Source organism: Branchiostoma belcheri, unplaced genomic scaffold, assembly GCF_001625305.1.
Source record: "Branchiostoma belcheri isolate BF01 breed outbred unplaced genomic scaffold, Haploidv18h27 scaffold7, whole genome shotgun sequence".
NCBI lineage: Eukaryota > Metazoa > Chordata > Leptocardii > Amphioxiformes > Branchiostomatidae > Branchiostoma > Branchiostoma belcheri.
Genome location: NW_017804353.1, coordinates 474004 through 498070, shown reverse-complemented (window position 1 = coordinate 498070; position 24067 = coordinate 474004). Strand labels below are relative to the sequence as shown.

General features: G+C 41.2%; 3 protein-coding genes across 3 annotated transcripts; 1 reads left to right on the top strand and 2 right to left on the bottom strand.

Annotated features, from left to right (window-relative positions):
* Positions 1–983: 983 nt before the first annotated feature.
* LOC109484432 (solute carrier family 22 member 18-like) lies at positions 984–7654 on the top strand. The gene is made up of 9 exons (XM_019787681.1): positions 984–1335; positions 2051–2148; positions 2585–2736; positions 3317–3449; positions 3969–4093; positions 4946–5145; positions 5781–5879; positions 6382–6502; positions 7079–7654. The coding sequence occupies exons 1-9, from the start codon at positions 1186–1188 to the stop codon at positions 7252–7254; spliced, it is 1254 nt and encodes a 417-aa protein (XP_019643240.1). The 5' UTR covers positions 984–1185; the 3' UTR covers positions 7255–7654.
* A 1367-nt stretch (positions 7655–9021) lies between these two features.
* LOC109484761 (zinc finger protein 660-like) lies at positions 9022–15608 on the bottom strand. The gene is made up of 7 exons (XM_019788129.1): positions 15520–15608; positions 13927–14759; positions 13341–13437; positions 12617–12771; positions 12119–12205; positions 11109–11279; positions 9022–9732 (listed from the first exon to the last, which is right to left on the bottom strand). The coding sequence occupies exons 2-7, from the start codon at positions 14733–14735 to the stop codon at positions 9336–9338; spliced, it is 1716 nt and encodes a 571-aa protein (XP_019643688.1). The 5' UTR covers positions 14736–14759; positions 15520–15608; the 3' UTR covers positions 9022–9335.
* Positions 15609–16239: 631 nt separating this feature from the next.
* Positions 16240–20897, bottom strand: LOC109484745 (zinc finger and BTB domain-containing protein 5-like). The gene is made up of 2 exons (XM_019788109.1): positions 20764–20897; positions 16240–19180 (listed from the first exon to the last, which is right to left on the bottom strand). The coding sequence occupies exon 2, from the start codon at positions 19158–19160 to the stop codon at positions 16926–16928; it is 2235 nt and encodes a 744-aa protein (XP_019643668.1). The 5' UTR covers positions 19161–19180; positions 20764–20897; the 3' UTR covers positions 16240–16925.
* Positions 20898–24067: the final 3170 nt, after the last annotated feature.

Here is a 24067-nt window from a genome sequence, read left to right as displayed (position 1 = left end):
GTTTACAGGAGTTTAACAGAGGTCTAGATACAGATGAGATACTACAGTGACTGTACAATCTACAAATCTACAGAGAGCTGCACTATACACATGTACATGTTCCGGGAGTAGAGTAAGAGAATAAACAAAGGGTCCTATAAAGGGAAGCTCGCTACATACAAACTATATATGTTGACTATTTAATGGACAAATTCACATTTCTGATGCTAGACAAACCTACTGGTATCTGTTTTTACATTTATTTTGATCATCTCAAAGAAGCTGGTAGGGAGAAGCCGAATTTACATACATAGTAGATTATAGCTAGTATTAGGACAATGTACACTCACTTAAGCTTGTATTATATACCAATGTAATATTGATGTGAATATTGTTGCATTTGCAAACTGAGGCTCTTTTTTGTGCCTTTAGTGTTTATATCCCAATGGGGCAAATATGTATAATAAACTTGGTCATTGATTTATTTATCTCTCATAATGTAAACATGTTACCTGGGAATACAAGGTCAGACTATCTTGTGCAGAAGTATTCTAGAGATATAATGATTTTGTTTAGTGTATGTAGTGCAGATGAGTTGAATAAAATGTGCTCTTTTTAAAATTCTAGTATTGTTAGAGTACATGTAGAGTACATGTAGCATTATATGTGCTCTCTCATCCTGTATTAGTAGCTTGCTAATATCAAAAACCATCTCTATGTTAGAAATCTATGTTATATAGAATACTATACAAGGGAATTGATAAAGACACAACTGAGAGATTTCTAACCGGAATAAAATGTCCAAACCTTTTGCGTTCGGTTTGTATTTTATTCATTCATATCAAGGAGGATCCGGCCTGACACCTGTAAATGCATGTGCTGTTCGCAACCAAGTCGCTAGATGGCGCACGCGATCGCGCTACTTCCGGGTTCGCGTCCTGACAGGGTAAACTAAAGTTCAAAGTTGAAAGTACTTAATATAAGATATCATGGCCACGACAGGTTGTATCAGTCTTATCTTATTCAAAAAAACGTGTTAACATATTTGCATGTCCAAGTTTGTAAAGACGATCTTATGTTATTTGAAAACAGGAGTTGTTGGATAAAATTTGCGTTCAAAAAAGGCGGGCGCTTACACTTAAACGTATACGTGGAAGGTGTGTACAGTAAGTTTACAGTACACACGACGTTCCCCACAGTAGTGAGATGATAACAGTAGATACTGAAGATCCCGGGACCAAAGAGGGCGTCACCATGAGCGCGCCACGACGGAACACCAAGTTCCTGATGTTCATGATTCACGTCAACTACGCCATCTATGGGATGAGCTCACATCTACAAGGTGGTGCCTTCCCGGTAGGATAATATTTGGTTGTGATTTTTAGATAACGAAAATAATGTTAGTCTCTACTTATGTAGCGTGATCTTAACGCACATTACCATATAGACGGGGGGAGGGGTGAGCTGTACATGTGGTACTTACGTGGTACAATGTACAACATTTTAAATAAATGGCACCTGTAAATATTTTTGTTTTTTTTATTAAAGACATTAACAATGTACGTTGTCATTGTATGTTGAGTTGTAGTATTGCATTTAACGCTACTTAGTTACTGTTATTGGACTAATAGCTTGCCCCCCCCCGTTGCTATTATAGATTGATTTACTTTATGTTCATGCACAAATCCATGTTCCCATAAACATTAGAACTGTCAGTGTCTTTCAATCTGTCAATGCACTCTTATATAATAATCTCAGTGCCCTGCACTGTGAACCTCAAAATGCCTTTTCTCACCCCTACAATAAAAATCAACTTAGTCCCCTTAAACATAAAACTATAAGTCTACTTATGTACAGTGTTTTTGTTGTGAACTTGTGTCATTTAGCCTCTGTACACTTGAAGAAGCCACACAGGCGAAACCGGTCGTGTGACAGGCTGAATAAAAGTTCTAATGCGGCTCCAGATGTCTTACTGAGGGACGACTGCGTATGCAAGATGTTGTTTAGCTTGAGGAATGAATCTACTCTACTATAATACTTACAGGGTTTTGTTATTTTCCTCCCTCCCCAGTTTGTGTCCAAGAAGCTGGGTGTGGACCCCACCACCTGGGGCTACCTACAGACCACCATCGCCATCGCACAGCTCGCAGGATGTCCCATCTTCGGACGGTTTGTTTGTTTTATGATACAACAAAAGTGTTAGTAACGTTAGTTGTCAAGTCAAAGTTTTGCTCCAACACAAGAAGAGAACTCACCATAAATTTTCAGTCAATCTCATTTCACCCTACCTGGTAGATACACACAGATATGCCTACAGGTACTACAAGTATTTAGATGCATAAGATCTGTCCTTGGTGCTGAACATGCCATCCACCAGTAGGGTAAAGGTGGCTAAGGGTTCTCTTTTGTCAAGATTTGTTACAACAGGAGCTATTGACTAATTTGCATCATCCTTGTCTTGACTTGTCTAACTTTTGTTTCCTTTTAGACTTCCAAAAAATTGCATATCAATCAATAGTTACCCAAAACGTCTGACCATTTCCAAAATCATATCCAGCTGCTTGAGTAACTGTTTTGGCGTAACATAAAGTTGTAATCTTCACAGCTTTGGTGACCTATATGGCAGCAGGGCCGCTATGACCTTGACCTTCGTGGGGATGATGGTGGAGAACCTTCTGGTCGTCATGTCCTTCTCCGGCGGTATCCCACTGCTGTTCATCTCCAGGGCTCCCATGCTGTTTATTCATCCTATGACAGGTGGGTGATTCAGGATGGTATTACACTGATGTTCATTCACCTATTAATGACAGGTGGGTTTAGGATGTTTCTCTCAATTCCCATATCCAATGACAGGTGGATCAAGGTTAATATCACAATACTGTGTATCTCCCAGGCTCCCATGCTGTACAAAAGAATTGACTTTGAAAGATAGGTAGGTCTAGGATGGTATCCCACTGATGTTCATCTCCCGAGCCCCCATACCTCATCTACAGGCATCAGGTGTCAATACATGGCGGCCACAGTAAATAAGTGACGACAAATGGAAGTCCAAAAGGAAACAAAAGTTAGATAAGTCAAGACAAGGATGCTTCAAATCAGTCAATAGCTCCCGTTGTTTCAGAACCCTTACCCAATATCTAGTGGATGGCACGTTCAGCACCAAGGACAGATCTTATGCATCTAAATACCTGGTACATACGCACATCTGTGTGTATGTACCAGGCATTTTAAGACCTAAAGATGCATAAGATTGAATGAATGAGGAATGAATCATTGAACAGCAAAGCCAGTTGTAAAGTTCATGATTCAATCTTTTTGATTCAACCTTCTTTTCCAGCTTTCCAGATGGCAGCATCAGACCTCTCGGATGAGAAGAGTCGAGCGGACGCGCTGGCTAAACTCAACATCGTCTCTACAGCAGGACGGATCCTGGGTCCTACCATAGCTGGCTGGCTGGTCGAACAATACGGGTGACTGCAATCAGGAATACTTGTTTTAGGCCACACCATCTTAATCAATTGGTTCTCAACATAACCTGCCTCATTTTTCTGATTTGCAAAAAAGTACATAAATGATTGCATTTAGCAGGTTCAGAATCAACTCCAAAATTCCCAAATTTTGGCAGTAACAGATGGAAAACCTGTTACTGAGTTAGGAAGACAAGGACTTAATTAACTATCAGTGCAGTGGTTTGATTAAAAGTTCAAAATTTATTGCTTTTACTGTAAAGCAGCCTTGTACATGTATGTTGACTTCATTGTTCCTTTGGGGCAATCATAGGGTGCCTAAGCCTTTTTTCTGTCACTTCATATTTCTTTCTGAAAAAAAATCACAACCAACAAATTAAATTGTTGCAGCCTTAAGTCATATCGTAACAAATGAATGTGAAGTAACTCTGAACAAATCCAACCTTTCCACTGCTATGTGGTTAGTACTGTACAGATGTTGAGGTGAAGAAACCATTTCTCCTCTGTTGTTACCCTGTACAGAGAGTCGTTCACCTGCCTGGTAGCTGCCAGCATGTCGGGTCTCTGCGTGGCTCTGGTCTGGGGATTCATTCCTGCCAGCACCAAACTAGTCGACGAGGAAACAGCAGAAACATCCAGCCAAAAAAGTAAGAAACAATGGAGATATTACAATGAAGAACTCAGCACTTATTTGAAATGTTCAGGTTTTTCTGGAGCAGATAGATAAATAGGTTTGGGCCCCCTAGCAGCTTTTGTGGGAATGGCATGGGCTGGGAGACTTTGAGAGAGGATTACCAAGGTATTACTGTAACAGTAACTTAAGCGATCTTTAACAGCTTCTAAAGATTTTTGGCATGATGATATAGTGAACTTTCTTCCTGCTCAACTCCATAATAAAGAATTTCCTTGTGTTTTGTCCATAACACTGGTCCCGTGTTCAGAAAATAAAGTCAGCAGAATTCTAATGATCCGTGAATAGTTTGATCAGGTTGGTGAAGAAAGTCACTGAATAAATATCCTCTTTTTACACACAGCCAGAATTGCCCTGAGGAAGGTGACAGGCAGTCACTGAAACATTGGCTGAATAAAACATTAAAAAGAGTCTCTTTATTGGAATTCTCATGATGATTGTGAAACAATTGTCTTCCCCCAGAGACCAGTCTGTTTGACTACAGAGAGATTCTCCGGCTGCTGAGGATCCCAGTTGTGGCAGAGATCCTGGGGATTAAGATGTTCTGTAGTGTGGCTTTCTTCCTGCTAAATTCCATGATTAACAATTTACTTGTGTTTTGTCCCGTATTCAGGAAATAAATACTCACACTCACTCACTCACTGTCCAGTTTATCGTCTGTTGTTCCCCGTCTTCTGAGGGTTAGACGTGCTTGCACTGTGGTACTGAGGCATGATGGCAGCCCGGCCCACTTGCCTCAGTCCTGTTGGTTGATTCAGGAAATAAAGTCAGTAGAATTCTCATGATATTTTTTCCTGATTTGAAACAGAGACCAGCCTGTTTGACTACAGAGAGATTCTCCGGCTGTTGAGGATCCCAGTTGTGGCAGAGATCCTGGGGATTAAGATGTTCTGCAGTGTGGCTTTCTTCCTGCTCAACTCCATGATGCCCATCATTCAGATGGAGGTGTTTAAGATGAGTCCACAGGAGTACGGCTACTTCGGCACCTACCTGGGCATCGTGTACCTGGTAGGTTCAGGATTTTTTATGTTTACCGAAGGAAAACAGATATTGTGTTTGCTCAGTTTCTTCCTCTTCTTCAAACAAAGAAGTCAATGACCTGAACCACATGTCTGTCACCATTGTAGGCTTAGGTTGTTTTTTGTTTTTGTTGTTTTTATGTTAACCTTCGCAGAAGGAAAACATATTGTTTTTGCTCTGTTTCTTCTTTCTGTTCTTCTTCTCCAAACAAATTAGTCAATGACCTGGACTAAATGTCTGTCACCATGGTGACTAGCATTGTAGCAACACCCTGTGGTGTTGGGTTACATTATGTAACAGAAAAGAGTTGAAGAGGCTGCTCATCGTCCATCTGAATGTATCTTTGAGTAATAATAAACAGTGCAGTACTTAGTTTATTGGGTTAGACCAGGTGATGGTTAACATTATGTATTTGCTTTGCAAATGTTATCTCTCTAGTTTCTAATGAATTTGCAAAACCAAGAGACAACTTGGAATAGACCTAGTCCACAAGTACACTAGTCCACAGCAGGATACTGGAACAGAATCTTTTCTTTCTTTATCTCTGTCAGAAATGCTCAAGATGCATGCCATTATAGCAATGTTCTACAATTTGCTAAAACAGCTCTTTTTGTCTCCTTCAGATCTGTTTCAGCTGTGTGAGCCCGTTAACAAAGCGGTTCAGTGACATCAACGTGATGCGCATTTCAGAAATCTTTGTCACCATCGGTGATTTTGGGCTGGTAAGTACATGTTCATGTATTGTAAAACGAGCATAGTGTTCCTACTGTGTAATGCAATGCCAGGACTCACATTTTCAGCCAAGCACACTGTGTCACCCCTACTGTACTCATCTCAGTTTGTTCGGCTCTATTACATGTAGAGGTATGATTCCTGGGGCTTATAAAGACCCGGACCTTTCTCATACATGGGGCTGATGGCTTTAAGTTTAAGTACACCTCCAAAGCAGACTGGTTCTCGATCCGTGACATTTTATCCTATTGCTAAAGGAAGTTGTGCCACAGGGACATGTATACTATAGAATACAACAGTTCCTATATTTTTGACGTTCTCACTCACTCACACACTCACTGTCCAGCTTATCGTCTGTTGTTCCCCGTCTTCTGATGGTTAAACGTGCTTACACGCTGTTGCTGAGGCTTGATGGCAGCCCACCATTTGCCTCTATCCTGTGGGTTGATGTTGTTGTTCTGATGCCGTAAATATTTTTTGTCATGCCTCCAGGCCCTGTCGAACAACTACTGGCAGGCGGGGCTGGCGTTTCTCCCACGATGCTTTGGGGACGGCATCCTGGCCACGATGATCAACTCTGGGCTCAGCAAGGGGGTGTCTGCGCAGGATACAGGTAAGGACGGTTCAAGATGAATTTTTTTTGTAATAAGTACATGTTTCTTAACTTGATTGAGGCAAAGAAAATGTCCTGAATGAGATACATGTTGTACATTACATGTAGGATTCAGGTGACTGTAGTGACATAAAGTGTTCTTTGGTATACCACATTCTTTTTACCAAGAAAACATTTCAAAATTTAATGCTCTTGATTTATTTCACCATTGTATGCTTTAAAGGATGCCACAGACCTTTTCACAGATCACAAGGCATGCTGGTAGGTGCTGGGCATTATGGGTAGCTCCAGAAGCAGAATCAGTAGGCAGGTTACTGAAGCTATTTCAACTGCTGAGTCTCTCACAAGCAGAGGATGAAAGAGACCCAGGAGCTAAAATGATTACAAATGACAACATACTAGACAACTGGACACAGCATGCATGCACTGTATTCATTGTACATGCTGTCATGGTAATGATGTTGTTTCCATCCAGCTACCCACAGTACCAAGTCTACCAGACTGTATGCAATGGGATCCATGCCAAAAGTTTTACTTTGTTGAAATCGTTCACACTTTTCTTGTCTTTCCCTCCAGGAGGTGTGATGGGTCTGAGCCTTTCCGCGGGCCACGTCCCCCACATGATCACACCCCCCATCGCTGCATACCTGTTCGAAACCTTCGGGTACAGGGCTATAGGGGTCAGCTGCTTCGCGATAAACAGCGCTATGACTGTGTACCTGCTTCGACGGAAGGATGCACCGTCAACTTAGTGTGCTGCATGGCAGTTGTAGTATAGCCTGGTTACCAGACCTATTTTAGCTTCCGAGTCTTTACCCTCTATGTAAATATCTGTATCGGTATAGCCGGTATAACTGCCCTTCAGTGTAACACACCAGCTAATGGAAATAGGAGAGGATAAAGACTTGGGAGCTAAAATACGGTAGGCGCATCTTATTACCTTGATGTCTAACCTTCACCAATGTAACTTTGAATGTACTTTGCTGAAATTGGGCACACCTTTTCCCCACATGATCACACCCCCCATCGCAGCATACCTGTTTGAAACCTTCGGCTACAGGGCTATAGGGGTCAGCTGCTTCGCGATAAACAGCGCTATGACTGTGTACCTGTTTCGGCGTAAAGATGCGCCGTCAACTTAGTGTGCTGCCTGACAATGGAAGTCTGGCCAGACCTACATGTATTTTAGCTCCTGAGTCTTTAGCCTCTATGCAAATAGGAGAGGATAAAGACTTGGGAGCTAAAATAGGTCTGGTACCAGGCTAATCATAGTCTGGTTTCAAAAGGACCCAGCTAAGCATACGTTAACCTCTACCAGGCTTCGGAAGAGGCTAGAAAGAGTAGATATTGAAAAGATGAGTGGACTATCTCCCCTTGCATGTTATCTGTCTATGTGGCCAATTTCTACTCTTTCTAGCTGCTTCTGAAGCCTTGTTGAGGCATAGCATAAAATGCATATGTAGGTTAGTTCAGGTAAAATTGGAGCTTTGCATGTATTTCTGTCTACCTGCACAGGTTCAAAGAGTGGGAATTTGTTTGTTTCCAAACTTGGCTTACAGAATCTGATGTACAAATTAAAAGACTTCAGATTGAAGATGGTGCCAGGAACACTTTAAAAACCTTGTATTTGACTTGAAAAAAAATTGAATGGTGCAGGTAAGATTAATGTGGCATAGGTAATTTTGAATGCTACCTGCAGTTACATGTATATGAAAAGAAGTACTAGTATTCAAACCCTGATTGTGTGGTAAAAAAATGCAATGTATCTTGGTATATTACAGTAATAACTGTATATGACATTTTACATTTATGTTTTCCAATGAAAGAAGTGTTAAAAACACTTTTGTGGATGTACAGGTCTTATATAGTAATACATGTAACACTGTTGCAAGATCTCAGCATAAAATGTACAGTTTACATTTGTTTAATCCTGTGCAAGTTTGTAGCATTGTTAGATTGGAAGTCCGATAGTTAAAATTGTTATCATGCATTTAGATGATAGAAATTGCCTGTTGCTACATGAATTTTGTATATAGTTACATGTATTCAAGTTTGAAAATATTGAATGCATTTGGAGAAATGTCTTGAAGTTCATATTTGCTAGATAAATTAGTAGTTTGAGTTAGGTAATACAAATGTATATACATGTATCTGTACCAATATCTAGCCACATGATACCAGAGCAGCTTTCCTCAAAATTATGTGTAACTGTAAATAATATATTGCTCTTAAAAAGAGAATAGGTGTTGTATGTTACACTGTCATTGTTTCTTTGTGGAAGAACATTGATATAGCATGGCAGACTGTTCTACATTCAAGCAATCTTTGGGGTGAACTGGAGCTAGAATAGGATGGGCTCCAGGTTAGAATTGTGTTGAAATATATTGCGGAAAGGCAATACAAACCTCTGTGTGCAACACATTGTACAGTATCAAAAACACACAATAAAATTGGCAGTGGATGGAGTGTACATACATGATTGAGCTTACTATTTTTACTTGTATTTCATTCATTACTACATTTAAAAGATGTTCATATAGGCTTGTTTTCAGCTCTAAGACTTGCACCATTATGACAATGATAATCAACATTCATACTATACTGGTGATGGTAACATTTCTACATTCTACAGTTTGCTACAATGTGTAGGCAAGTCCCTTGATTTCATTGAAAACTGAAAATATTTTCAGTCCAAGCCTAACAGTATATTATATTTAACAGCATGCTCCTAAGCTAAAAAAAAAGTAACACTCTAAAACTACCGGTATACAAAATAGTCCTTACATGCAAGATATATTTCCTAAAACTGCTAAAAAAAATTCCATACGAGTTACTATGATGTCAGAGGCACAAAAATGATAGTGGCCACTTCCTGCGAAGTTCCCGCCACTTCTTCTGTCCTCATTTTTTCTTTCTCTTCAACCTCTTCGGGTTTTTCCTCTTTCCTATCTTCTTCCACTGACTTTTGACGCTCGACCACCAGATTCACGACCGTGTCTATCTCAGCCGCTCTTTTATGGCTCTTCAAGTGGTGGTTGTAGGCTTCCCTCACGTGAAACTCTGTACCGCAGTCCTTGCACTTGTAGGTCTTGTCCATACCGTGGTGAGCCCGTTTGTGGTAATTAAGCGCCTCGTTGGAGTTGAACTTCTTGTCGCAGACGAGGCAGCTGAAGGGTTTTTCGGCCATGTGCCTCACCTGGTGACGCTGGAGGTCTCTCTTGTTTTTTCCTCTGTCAGAAGAAGTGTTAATATGTTATGTTAGCAATTATCGTAGCAATAAATATAATACAGTGTAGTTCTTTATTCACTACCACTTGTTTACAAGAGCTGATGTTTTGATGACCGTCTGTCTCTCCCTCTCTGTGCCTTACCTGGTCCTGAAAGAGATAGGCATTTACTAGTCTCTATCAGACTAACACTGTGGGTTCAATAGCAGTAAAAGTTAGCCATATAGAAAGAATAATTGGCTAGGGGAGTAAAGCCACTATAGAGTTTTTTATCAGTGCTGTTTGGGGGGCAAATTAATCTTCCCATGGACTGACTCTCCTGGCCAATTATATTTCAGTTTTCTACCAACTGCTATGATTTAACATGTAGTATGTGTAATGCAAACTCTACTGTCCGCAGCTTAAGCAGCCCCTCCTGGTTGGGTGTTGGGCGGTTGGCCAACTGTAAAGCAATTCAATCAGGCTACTATGATCTGTACCCCCGTAGGAAGGCCTGGGAGAGGCTACCGGCAACACTTTACCTGTACCTGTATTCACACTGGTCACAGGGGAAGGGCCCTTTTCTACTGAATTCTATGATCCGTACCTATGTAAGAAGGCCTGGTAGAGGCTAACATTCTACCTGTATTCACACTGGTCACAGGGGAAGGGCCTGGCAGAGGCTAACACTTTACCTTTAGTAGAAATATTCTTTAATCGATGACTGTTTTTGTAAGGTAATTTTCGATGTCGACTGTACATCTTGATCACGGAGTGTCCTAGTCTCGCAAGAACAGCAGACTAGGTTGAGATTTGTGTGCTTGTACAGTCGACATAAAAAAATTGGAGGTATGTGTTTTTACCTTACAAACAAAAACAGTCACTCATTGAAGAATATTCTAGCTAACTGTAATCTTACGTGACTGACGCACCTCCTTACCTGTATTCACACTGGTCGCAGGGGAAGGCCTGGTAGAGGCTAACACTTTACCTGTATTTACACTGGTCACAAGGGCCTTTTCTACCAAATTCTACAATCCTTACCCCCGTAGGGAAACCTGGTGGAGGCTACCATTTTACGTGTCATGTACCTGTATTCACACTGATCGCAGGGGAAGGGCCTGTTGTCTGCGTGCACGGCGCTGACATGTTTCAGCATGTTGCTCTTCTAACCACAGATACAGAAGCTGGTGTGTTACGCCGAAGGGCAGTTATACCGGCTATACAGATACAGAAGCTGGTGTGTTACGCCGAAGGGCGGTTATACCGGCTATACAGATACAGAAGCTGGTGTGTCATGCCGAAGGGCAGTTATACCGGCTATACAGATACAGAAGCTGGTGTGTTATGCCGAAGGGCGGTTATACTGGTTATGCAGATACAGATACAGAACACTTTACCTGTATTCACACTGGTCGCAGGGGAAGGGCCTGTTGTCAGCGTGCACGGCGCTGACGTGTTTCAGCATGTTGCTCTTCTCCAGAAAGCTCTTGTGACAGACGGAGCAGAAGTGCAGCTTGGCGGTCTCCCTCCAGTTACTGTGCATCCGCAGGACGTGCTTCTTCACATCCCTGAAGCAGAAAGTAGCCCATATTTATACAATCTCTTGCTGGCTGGGGTTATTAATGTCACTTTGATATAGAATGTAGAATATAGTAAAGAAAGAAATGATCTGTATAGGTTTGTACAAAACCTATTTCCTTACTTCATACACTTGAGCATTGTAGACTAGTACATATTCCTAATGCGACTTGACAAACCTTCCATCGAAAAACATATCTGTTCCTTTATCTCTACTATAACTGAAAAACGAGAAGTTGAATTTAGGTACATGTAATAATAGTTAGTTTTATTTTGTATACATCTTTTCAACATGTTTTGTTTTGACCTGTACTCAGCCCAGTGTGACAAAAATGTGCAATAAAATAAAAATAAAGACCGTCATTCATTAACCCCCACCCCAAGATGGCAGCTGTTGGGCAGGCTGACCGCTAGGAGCATGACTTAGGCTAGTTCAGAAATGACATGTTTTTCAACACGTCACACTCACATAGTCTGCTCTGGTGTCTGATTTTTTAATGTGGAATCATGACAAATATTGTATCAATGTAAAGGATATCAAATAAGCTTTCCATATGTGATAATAAAATGTAGCTATCGACACACGAAGAACAAAGATATGCATGAGAGGTCAAAGTTAACTTTCTCAACTTTTTGTGCACAGTGCAACTACAGTGTACTAGTGTGACTTTTTAGTCGTAGTTATAGTAGTGAACATGTATATACATTTAAACCTGGATCCCAAAGAGCTCAAAATCAGTGTCAAATGGTTTAGTTGGGTTTTGAGAGTTATGCAGTAATTTATGTACAAGTACAACTATTGTCTTGCTAAATGTACTAAGTACCCTACCTTTGGCAGGTGAAGCACTTCCCACAGTGTTCACACAGACATGGCTTCTCACCGGTGTGGGTTCGTGTGTGGATCTCAAGCTCAGTTCTTTCAAAGAAAGAAAAAAAAACAACAACTAAGATCCATAAAATTTCCTACTAAGATAGTACTTAAAAGTTCTGGACCAGTAATTAATGATAATTGTACAGTAGAACTTGCTGCCACCAATTGCAAGTACAGTAGGGGGGGCATTCTCACTAAATAGCTTGTTTAGAGTTAGATGTACAAGGGTTAGGTGTAACAAGTCGATCAGAGTAATATAGCCAGCTTTCGCCACGCCGTGTGCCTGCGAAGCTGGTGTGTTACGCTGAAAGGTGGTTATACCGGTTATACTGGCTATACAGATACAGAAAATGTTTTTTTTTTCAAATCAGGCAAAAATCAATGCGTGCGCTGATGTCATCCATAAAAATTACATGTACTTGCTGTGGCCTTACAGTACAGACACTGAATCCTTACCTGCTGCAGTAAGTATTACTGCAGGCTTCACACTTGAACTTCTTGATCTGCTGACTCTGTTTCCCAGCAGGGTCGTGTATGACCTGGTGACGGCGTAACTTGTCCTTCTTGTAGAACTGTTTGCCGCACACCTCACACTGGTGCTGGGGTGGTACCTGGTGAACAGCACAGATTCAAATAAAATTACTCCCACCTCTCAAATAAAAGTACCCCTGGACAAATCTTCAAAATCCTATAAAAGTACCCCCAGAAATAAAATTGACATGTAACTTGTAAGCAACGTCTATGCTACTTAATGTGTTCTCACAGTGTATGTGTGCGTCTATATGACCCTGTCACTTGCAGTTACTAGTATCACATTTTATTGTATTCATTAATAAAACAATTCACCAAATGTCTTCATGGTAGCCAAAAATTTAGCCTGGGTACCATCCAAATTTGTTACTCCACTGTACTCCTAAAAAAAATGCAATACTGCAGCAGAGTTACAAATATGGTTGTTACCCAGCCTAGCAAAAATTCACAGTCTGAGAAGAATGGACATGTTCACGAGAACTTATTCTTCACAGTGGCGGGGGAGGGGTGGTGGTGAAAGATAAACGATTTGATAACAGTAATGATAAGTTCATGATACAAAGTTGACCATGAAAACAGTTCAAACATAAATCTATCACGATGTAATTTAAAAGATGACAGGACTCTAAATTGTGAACTTTTTACTCACCTCTGAGTGATGCCTGACAGTGTGGTTTTTCAGGGAATCAGGTCGCTCGAACACCTTCGAGCAATCTGGACACGGGTAAATCATGCCGCATCTTTTCCTGTGGTGATAAAACGCATTTTATCTCAAATTGTAAGCTCTATAGCAATGAACGAAATGAACTCTTTGACATGTCCTAATTCTACACTACCTTTCACATATATACAAATGAAACCTACTCCTCAGAGTCAGACATCCGAAAACCTATAAATTACAGAAAAAGTGGGATCTTTTGTCTTCCTCTGTCTTCAAAAAAGAAGTTAAACCAAGTAGTTCTTAGCAGTTAACAGTACTTTTAGTAGTTCTCTGTGTATCAATTACCTGTTCTTGTACCTGATGTTTCTTCTGTACTTGCTATATAGCTATTAGCCGTCGGGCATGAATTTGCAATAAAAACAATTATATTCACCAGTCACTGACGAAAGCTAGTGGATACTAGCTGAAACATCTGACCGTTTCCAAAATCATATCCAGTTGCTTGAGTAACTGTTTTTTGGCGTATCTTATTACCTGGATGTCTAACCTTCATCGACGTAAAACATTATATTACCTGTGGTTGGTGAACTTCTTTCTGATCTGGAATTCCTCCTTGCAGTTCTCGCACGTAAACGGCCCGACAAAAGTTGGTCCGCGTCCACGCTTTTTCTTCTTAACATCGTGCAGTTTCAACATGTGTTCGTCCAAGATCTCTTGGTTCTCGTAACATTTTTTGCAGATCCGACAGCGTAAGAATTTCTGTTGGTGCGTCTTCTTCATGTGAGTTATGAGCGTCTTTCTTGTCTTGCAGTGTTTTGAACACTGGCTGCAAGGAAACTGTGTTTTTTCCGCAGTTGTGTCTTCTTTGCATGTGTCGTCTGACATCATTTCTTCATTATCGTTAGCCAAACTTTCTTGAGCGGAGTCGATGCTATCATTTCCAGCCTCGCATACCATATCACTATCAGTATTGCTTTTGTCTTCTACATTTTCTGAAACCCCATCGCTTTTGCCATCTTCAACATCAACAATTTCTGTTACGTTTTCAGCATTGGTGTAATGAATTTCTTCACCCCCCTTATCATGGTCATCTCTAGACATTGCCTCTTGTGAGGTCTGTGTGGTGCTTTCTTCTTCAATCTCTTCAGTTTTCACAGTTACTGGTACCAATTCACTTAGAATTGTAACGTCATCGCTAGTACTATCTTGTACCATTGTTTCTTCGACAACCTCACATGTGTCTACCTCCTCCATTTTGACAGTAGCTGTGTCAGTTTGCTGGGCAGCTGGGTTTGGTGAAGAACTGTCCATAGTTTCTTGGACAGCCTGTATGTTAGCTGAAAACTGCTGTATCATAGCCTCTTCCATAGGTGTGACATCCATGGCTGAATGATTCTGGGTGATTTTCTGTAAAAAAGGGAAACAACACAATACTATAGGTTCCTCACTTGAAATGCCAATTAAAGAATGTGTTAGATCATTACCCTATGTATAGTACAGCATTGAGTGTGACAGCCATGCCTAAATAAGATCTTGGGTAAAATTATGCCTAGAGAAGGGAGAAGTATGTTGCTAAATGTCCAAAACACAAGACTACAGGCAACTCTCCTAGGGCATTGCCAAAAATGTATCAAGACTCAGATATATATGCCACTGATCATAGATATACAGCACATTCAGGTGTGACATCTATGGCTCAATAAGATTTTGGGTATTTTCTGTTTGAAGAAGACAAAATATGTTGCAATCACAAGACAAAATACAAGAATACAGGCTCCCCTCCCAAGGCATTGCCAAAATGTATGAGGACTGAGCAATACAGTACTTTAGGCTCCTTCCCAGAGGCGTCGCCAAAAAAATTCCTAAAAATACTGATTGCCCCAGATTCATACAACGCATCTTAGGACCACACAGGCCTACCCACAACGTTAAAGGTTTGAATAGTTGTCTTTTTGGGCGTCTAAATCCTGGCTCGGTGAAGCTTCTCTGTTCGTCCGCCTAAAAATGGCATTCGCCCCTGAGGCGTCGCCATGAAAAATTCCTCACTATAAAAAACAACAAAGATGGTCGCTTCGAAAGCCAGTTTAGAAGACTACAAACGATTTTAGCAGCTTAAAATGTACAGATTGTTGTAAATATGTTTCTAATACATTAAATGGTGACTTACCTGGGCACAAAATCGCCGAAAATGGTGTAGAAACGGCGTTCTTTTGTCTGCAAACACACAGCTCGCGTTGCCAAATATTTTCCGGTCCGGGAGGGTCAAAGGTCAACATTTGCCTCCTGATGACCCTAGTAGGATCTCGTCTAGACCTTTTAGCAGATAACTATGAAGAGAGGAGACAAGGAAAGGCTCTGATTTAATGTTTCGACTCTTACATTGATGCAGTGATATGTGATGCTGGCTGTGTATATGTGATGTTCTCACTGAATCAAAACCATTTAGTCAAAAATATCATGTCATCCATAAAATTTACTTGCTGTGGCCTGAGTCAGTCGCTGATGCTATAATGCAAACACCCTTGAATAATTTAACGTCTTCTTCTTCTTTCTTTTCTTCTTTCTTTTGAGGAAGCCGCCTTCAGCAGTTTGAAGATTCTGCTGCCTGTAGTGGTGGGTGCATGTCGGGGAGTTCAGGTTTCACAGCTTGCCCCTAAACTCCTCCAGAGAAGAAGAGAGGGCAATGTCTGCGTCCAGGGTGTTCCAATCAGAAATTGTCCGCGGGAAGAAGGAGTTCTGCCTGTAGGAAGTCCTACTTTGGGGCACTCTGTAGGCAGCGGAGTGTGACTGTCTAGTGGCCCTTGTCTGGGCATTGAGGTGAATGTATATCGGTTTTATTGCATAATTCACAATTCAAGCACAGAGACCGATATCAAAGAACAGCGAACTTTTATTTTGTTTTGATAATTATTTTACAAGTTGATGTACCGTGATAAAAGTGCACTGTGATCAAACCATAGTAAAAAACAGACAACCAATATATTGTATTCCAGTAAAAAAACACCAATGGTTCATAAAAAGTTGATTAACGTCATAATAATATATAAAATACATTCCATAATCCATATTTTAGTAATTTTTAACCAACCTTTGTCTGAACTTTTAAAATATTTTTTTTGTCTGAACTATTAAAATATAAGTGGCAGTGGTCTTGTGTCTCAATATAATATACAAGTTCATGACTTTCATGAAATTTGATTAATCAACAATCGTCTAATGAAGTGACAAATACTACAGACTAGTTGCTATAATAGTAACAATGAATAATATCTCTATTCATGTAAGCATACGGCAATATTAACAGTAAAGCCTTTCAAAGTAAGGCTAATAGTTGAGTAGTGCAACAGGAATAATGATACATCTGTAACGTGATGCTAATCACTTTGCAAGTTTGTTAACAAACTTTTGAAATCCTAAGAAGGACCTTGGAAAGTTGATGGACAGGATGTAAATTTGTGAGTTGTGATATGCATACGACTCTAGTGGTGCAACTGTACTAATAACTGTGGTAATAATGATACATTTGTAATACATGTATCATGATAATCATTATAGTTAAAAAAATTTGAAATCCTAAGAAGAATCTCCGAAAGTTGCCGGCCAGGGTGTGAACTTGTGAGTTGTGATATGTGCGGACAGCTCCTTCTGATACAGGAACCCTCTAGAGCAAAAGCCACATTTGAAGGGATTGTGACCCGGATGCTTCAACTGCAGATGATAAACTCGGTCTTCCTCATTGTTAAACTGCTCGTCACAGAAGTAGCAGTTCATGAATTTGATCGGCGGAGGGATGATTTGATGGCCAATCTGACTTTGAATCTTTCGAATGGTTTCTGGCTGGAGTCTAACTACGGTTCTTGATGTACCGTCTTGGCGGCGCGGTTTGGGCTTAAACAGGGGCCGTATCTTTGAGGCAGCACTACCAGGGATACTCTTCTTTGAAGTGGATTCCTTTTGCTTGCTTTCTGGCCTCTTTGGACTCTTGGGTGTCTTGGGTGACTTCTTGGGTGACTTCTTGGGAGACTTCGGAGCAGCTTTGTTGTCGTCAGAAGTACGAGCCGTTGACTTTTGCTGTTTCTTCTTTTTGCTCGGAGACATCGTTTTGGCAGAGGATTCATGTTGGTCATTAGACTTCCTCTTCTTTTTCTCCTGCTTCTTCTTATTTCCAACATCAGGCACAACATCATCTTTGCTATTAACATTACCCGTGCTTGCCTTATTGTGGCTGTCTTCTATGTGTATGTCACGGTCACGGTCCTTGCTGTTTTGTAATGTGTCAGTATCAGTATCTGTTGTACTCGTAGCTTGGTTGATTCCAGCCTTGGTAGTTTCGGCTACGTTGTCACCATCTTGTTTGGGTAAGGACGACTGGTTCTTTTCGCCTTCGTTGGCGGCTTTTGCTTCGTCGGGAATTGTGCACACCACCGGAGCTTCGTTTTCTTCTTCTTCTTCGTTGCTGTTCTTTGAAGGTAGCTGCGGTTGATTCTCTTCGCTAGTGGCGCTGATCGAGGTTTGATTCTCGCTAACATCTTCGGTGACATCTACTGTTACTGTATTCGGACCCTCAGAGGATTCACTGCTGGTTCCGTAGCATGTTGTGTCGACGAGTCCTGATTGGTCAGTTTGAACTGAAAGTCCTGCCGATTGGTCACTTTGATTCAAAAAGCCGTGCCCGTAATATAATTTTCGACAGGATCCGACCACCGCGACGATCTTCAACTCATGGCCACGGTCTGAGGATGTTGAAGGGTTTACAGAAGAGCTGCTGTCAAATGGGGTCACGGAGGGGGTTTCGCTATCACTAGCAAGGCTCTCATGTGGGGACACCGACGGGGCGGCGAACTCACCCGAAGAGCTGACCAGATTGACATCCGCTGACTGGTCCTGCCAGGTTTGATTTTCAGGGTAAACAAACCCAGCGTTGTTCTGAATTCCAGGAGCATGGGAAGAGATGGCCGCATCCCCACTTTCGGTCAAACCCAGACCGCCGCTGTGGTGGGCTAACTGGCCGTGAGAATCAGCAGCCGTGGATAGGTAGGCTGGTGTAGTTGGCTCCTCCATGTCCGACATTGCGTCCCCTGATAGGGGTGGCGTTGCGCTGTTGGTTTCTGTACTACCTGTGCTGACCATGTTCGAAGGCAGCTGAGAAGAGGTCATTGACCTTTCCGTGCTGTTGTAGCCTGGTGTAGAGACGAACTGAATGTTGTTTGTTACGTCGGTCCATGGGTCGGGTGGCACCTCTTCTATCTTCACACGGACGGTGGCCGGTGTTGTTACATCTGTTTGGTTCGCACTGCTTGTAGTTGCCTTCACAATGTTTCGGCCATCGCTGATCATGATCTGGCTAGCACAATTCTGCTCTTCCGACACACGTGTGTACTCCCCGTGTACCCCAGTACCCTGCCCGCCGGTACAACTTGTGACCACGCAATGGTGCAGATTTTGCTGGAACGTTTGGCAAAGTTTAGCCACAGCCTCGACCTGAAAGTACCCAGCAGCGAACGACACGTCAAGCAGGTTATCTTGCGAAAGTGTCAGCTCTGATGTATACATCCAATCCAGCAAGGGCCCCACTCCTTTTCGTGTAAGAAGTGGAGGTAGCTGGAGTACAATCTCTGTCGTGCTAGCACTTTGAATTTGAGCAGAGACATATGGAGAAAGGGCGGCTAAGACACAGTAGTGTGCGTTTAGATCGGATCCTTGCAGCTTCAGCTTGATGTCGCAGAATCGCCCTGTGTTTCTCTGTTGGTTGAGTTGCTGCTGAAGGATGCCCGGTAGATTGGGGGACTTCAACTTGTGCCCGTCCATTGTTCACTGAAATCTGTCACCTGAAAAGGTAAACAAAATACATGTACATCTGATATGAAATATGGACTGTTAAACAAAATGGTGACAAAAGCTTTGGTGATGTCACAACCAAGATTATTTTCTTTTTGAATTCGATTCTTGAATACGATTAATTTTTTCTCTATGCTTACTTGCGCCCATTACGTTAGACATATATTTATTTCTTGTAGGATTATTTTTCTTTACAGTCACAAAATCAATGGGTTCAAAATCGTTACAAATCATTGTTGCATAATCTACTGATCGTGTGGATCTATGATATTAAATACTAGTGATGCAGGTCGATTTGAGTTTTGAATACTAGGTAGATAACAAATAAACATTAAAACATTGCATTTTCTCCAGGTCTTTTCCCTAAAAAATTGGTTTATTGATTAACATTCCAACGGCCGAAACAGCCGTTCCCATGTCCCCTGTATAGGTATCTGTACTATGCATTTATTTCTATGCCTACAGCAAGAAGGTTTAACCTCCTTGCCTACAGCAAGTGCAAATATGATTTAGTTACGCCAAGGAGGTTTAAAAAGTATGCTCATGTCTCGCTTAATACGTAGACTGATTGTCTACATACGTACGGTGAGACATGGGCGCAACTAAATCATATTTGCGGTTCTTGTTGAGTACAAGAAGCTTATTATTATGGTATAATAGTAATACTCCTACAAAAGAGGCACATATGCCCAATAGACAAGAAAATTGCCACAGAAATAGATTAATCTAGCCTCCATGGCAGGCTTATATAACTGGGGGTTTGGTGGTCTTCGGCTGTTTTCTGATTAGCCCAGTTCTCAAAAAACGGGGGTAATTCAACCAGGCTGGCTATGTTGTCTACATGCAATCAGAAAAATATAGCACATAAAAGCTCCCAAAGACCATGAAGACCCCCAGTTTTTGGCATGCTATGGAGGCTATGGTTAATCATTGTTGCAGTGATTTCGTCAGACTGAAATTATGGCTTCACCAGATTTCAAATCAGTGTGTGGGACCACAAAGAACAGACACCGTCACACTACAACAAACAAAGCCATTCGACAATTGAGTGCAACTATTTCACTGAACAATGCACGCCCTTAGCCTCCAAATAGCATACCAAAAACTGGGGGGTTTGGGGGGTCTTCATGGTCTTTGGGAGCTTTTATGTGCTATTTTCTGATTGCATATAGACAACATAGCCGGCCTGGTTGAATAATTACCCCCGTTTCTTAGAACTGGGCTAACGCAAACAGAAACAACCGAAGGCCACCAAAGCCCCACCTTAGTTCTATACTAGTAAGTCTGCTACGGAGGCTAGCACAACCTGAAATAATGCGATCAGTTCCTGTTATTCTTGTGGATTTTCTGTTGCATGTAAATAAAGTATTAAAAGCCCGAACAGCTTTTCAAATAAATTATACAACAGCTGCACATCCGTGTATGGCAAACAAACAACCTCAGAACTAACCGACCAACTCGGCCGTGATAACGCTATTTTCCGTGCATATTTTCACAGAAAAAGCCACTAATATGATCAAGAACAATTACACGCATGATCTCATCACCGAGAAACAAGTAAATGACAACAAACCTGCGTTTGTAGCGCCGAAATTTGCGACCAGATTTCCGTAAATTTACTGAACTAGTGTTTCCGGGTACGCCATATTATTTGTTGAACTTTGACCCCCTGTGTGGAACATGCCATTCCTTGCAGAGGGGTGAATTTGGTTATAGAACGAGTTTGACCAATGTCACAGTAGCATTGAAAGTGAGAGAGGAGTGAGTGAGTGAGTGAGTGAGAGAGTGAGTGAGTGAGTGAGTGAGTGAGTGAGTGAGTGAGTGAGTGAGTAGCATTGACCTGATTCTAGCCTCTACATTAGAAGGCAATATACTCTTACTTTCCAGTTTTGTGGTTAGACAATCCAAAATAATGGATTTCAAAATCTTAGTGACCGACGAAGGCTGTAAAGATGAACACATAAAAACAGCGTTAATGCATTATAAAATTTATATACCTTTCTTTCATTATCTCAGTAAAAGTTATCTTAAGGCAAAAAAAAATCAACGATCATTTCCTTGCATGTCAGTAGCGACATTTGGCGGAAAACCAATGTATAGCAGCATGCAGCAAATCTTACACGTGACGTCACTAGGACAAAACATACCAGTAGTCCCAACGTGCAAAACATTACGTAGGTACGCAGGTATGACTCTTTCTCGCTCGGTTCCATATAAATCCATGGTTTTGCTTCGCCAAACTATAACAATTTGAAGACTAAAATTTGACATGAAGGCAGGTAAATTGTAAACAAATACTTTGTTCTCTAAAGTAAACTATATTAAAGTTCGCATGCAGAAAATACAACGTAGCAAAATTAGCTCTAAGTATAATCAATATTGTTGGAGTAGTTGTATTCTGATTATACTCATTTGAAGTGGTCCCTCCATTCATTCGTTTTTATATTGATAAGCAGGATTTGAATCTCATTGTATACCGAGAACTTTGTATCTTACTCAAGAAGGTTCTAAAAAGGGGAGTGTATTATGTAGGTAGATTGTGAACTACAGACAAAGCAATACTCTAATTCAGTTTATATTCGCAGTAGCCAAATATCACGGTCTGAGAAAAATGGAGGTGTTCACGGAACTATATATGTTTACGACGGTGGGAAATGGGGGAAAAGAAGAGTAATTTGTTAGTGAGAATCATAATGATAAGTTCACGGTGCAGATTCGAAGTTACCATATGCGCATAAAACCGCGAGCATAGCAGTACCGAGAAAAAAAATCAGAAATTACAGTACCCACAAGATCCGTCAAGCAAGCACCGCGATATCATTCGGTCACATCGCGTCTGATTTTCTTTGTGTTTCCCTACCCAAAATATCACTCGTACAACTGGCAACAAAGTCGAGCTAATATTGATCCAACAATAGATAACTATAAACATATGTTCTGCTTGTTGCAATATTTCACTCCGGGAGAAAAACAAGTTTGATTGACAGGTAATATTGACCACTCTGTATTAGCTCAGTGACCGTTTGTATTAGCCTAGTATAGTACCATTGTATGTTCCTTATGTATGTATATCTAAGTCAAGTAGTGTATCTTTTGTCTTCACTTTTCTACATACGTTTGTTATGTGTCTGTTAAGTCTTGACCTGTACCTAGCCCGTCGTGGCATGAATGTACAATAAAGGTATTTCGGAATACAAACACTCTACATTAAAGACTACATGAAATCTTTTTCCGAATGTCATACCGATGTGCAACTAATGAGCTGAACATTATGTTATCATGTATGGGTTGGGATGGACATGTGTGTGAGGTGGGGAGGAGAAAGAGATGGAGAGGAGAGAGTTTGGTTGCTTTGCGGGCGGTCTATCAGACACACCACTGATGGGCAACAGAATCGCAGACATAAACAGAACCCACAAGATCCGTCAAGCAAGCATCGCGACATCAATCGGCCGCAGTACGTTTAATTTCCTTTGTGTACCCCGACCCAAAATATCACACTGCAAACTGGCAACAAAGTGGAGCTAATATTGTTCCAACAATAGATAACTGTAAACATACTCCCGAGAAAAACAAGTTTGATAGACGGGTAATATCAACAGCAAGACCTACTGTGTACATCGAAGGATACATGGAATATTTTTCCAAATATCCGATGTGCAAAAAATTAGCTGAACGTTATTCTTTCATGTATGGTTGGGATGGGCATGTGTATAAGGCGGAGGAGGGGGGAAAGATGGAAAGGAGAGGAGAGGAGAGAGTGTTAATTGCTTTGTGGACGGTTTATTAGACACACCATTCACCAACAGAATCGTACACATAAACAGAGCCCACAAGATCCGTAAATTCAATTCAATTCTTTATTTCATACCAACGTTGCAGACATACAAAAATATGTGTTGCCTGAATGGCATTGGTATTTACAGCAATAACAGCAAGATAATAAGTACATAACATATATTACACATATATACATACTATTAAAATATATACATTAAATCAACAGGGCATCCCAGATATGACACGTTTACACAGTCTGGTTGTATAGTCTGATAGACTGATGTAGGAACGAGTTCTGGAGTCTTTTTGTTCTGGCTGGGGGGATGGATATAGTGTTCTTGTTCCTAAGAGAGCGTCCAGTGGCGTTAGCTCTAGAGACAGGGACGAGGTCATGTAGGGGGTGGTCCTAAAGCAAGCATCGCGATATCGACCGGTGTTTCCCAACCCAAAATATAACTCGCACAACTGGCAACAAACTGTAAACATGTGCTCTGTACGGTATAATATTTCGCTCCCGAGAAAAACAAGTTTGATTGACAGGTAAGGCCACACCAAGTAAATTTTATGGATGACGTCCTTTGGAGACCCTAAATCTAATGCGAGAGGGCGAAAAAAAAACAAGAAGGGCCCTAAAAACAAGATGCCTAGATAAGAAATATACTAAGAGACGACAAATGTTAGGACACAAATTGAATGAGGTGACACAGTGTAACAAGCAAGAAGTATTTTATTCATCATCAAAACAGCAATAAATCAGGTGGAGATAGATGGAGCGGTCAGCAAGTTTCTTCAAATGTGGCAGCATGTACCAAACTGAATTCCTAATGGAAGTCATGATTTCCTTGCTTGATGCTTTGGTCCGTACAAACCTATTTGCGGCACTGTCGTGACTCTTTGGTCATAGTTACAGGAAGCGGAATTTCTTGGGTTTTTTTCTAGGAACAGGCCAAAATCAATGCGCGCGCGGACGTCATCCATAAAATCTACTTGGTGTGGCCTTATATTGATCACAAGACTACATCAAAGACTAGCCTCCTGTGCAGGCCCCGCGGCGGTGGGGAAGAGTTTTTAACGCGTGGGCGGAACGGAACCTTCTC

Coding starts and splice junctions, on each gene's coding strand:
- LOC109484432 (XM_019787681.1), top strand. CDS start 1,186: ATGATAACAGTAGATACTGAAGATCCCGGGACCAAAGAGGGCGTCACC. Junction 3,450..3,968: donor TGGCTGGTCGAACAATACGG/GTGACTGCAATC, acceptor TACCCTGTACAG/AGAGTCGTTCACCTGCCTGG. Junction 4,094..4,945: donor AGAAACATCCAGCCAAAAAA/GTAAGAAACAAT, acceptor GATTTGAAACAG/AGACCAGCCTGTTTGACTAC.
- LOC109484745 (XM_019788109.1), bottom strand. CDS start 19,160: ATGGACGGGCACAAGTTGAAGTCCCCCAATCTACCGGGCATCCTTCAG.
- LOC109484761 (XM_019788129.1), bottom strand. CDS start 14,735: ATGGATGTCACACCTATGGAAGAGGCTATGATACAGCAGTTTTCAGCT. Junction 12,206..12,616: donor AGTAATACTTACTGCAGCAG/GTAAGGATTCAG, acceptor TTTCTTTGAAAG/AACTGAGCTTGAGATCCACA. Junction 11,280..12,118: donor AAGTGCTTCACCTGCCAAAG/GTAGGGTACTTA, acceptor TTTCTGCTTCAG/GGATGTGAAGAAGCACGTCC.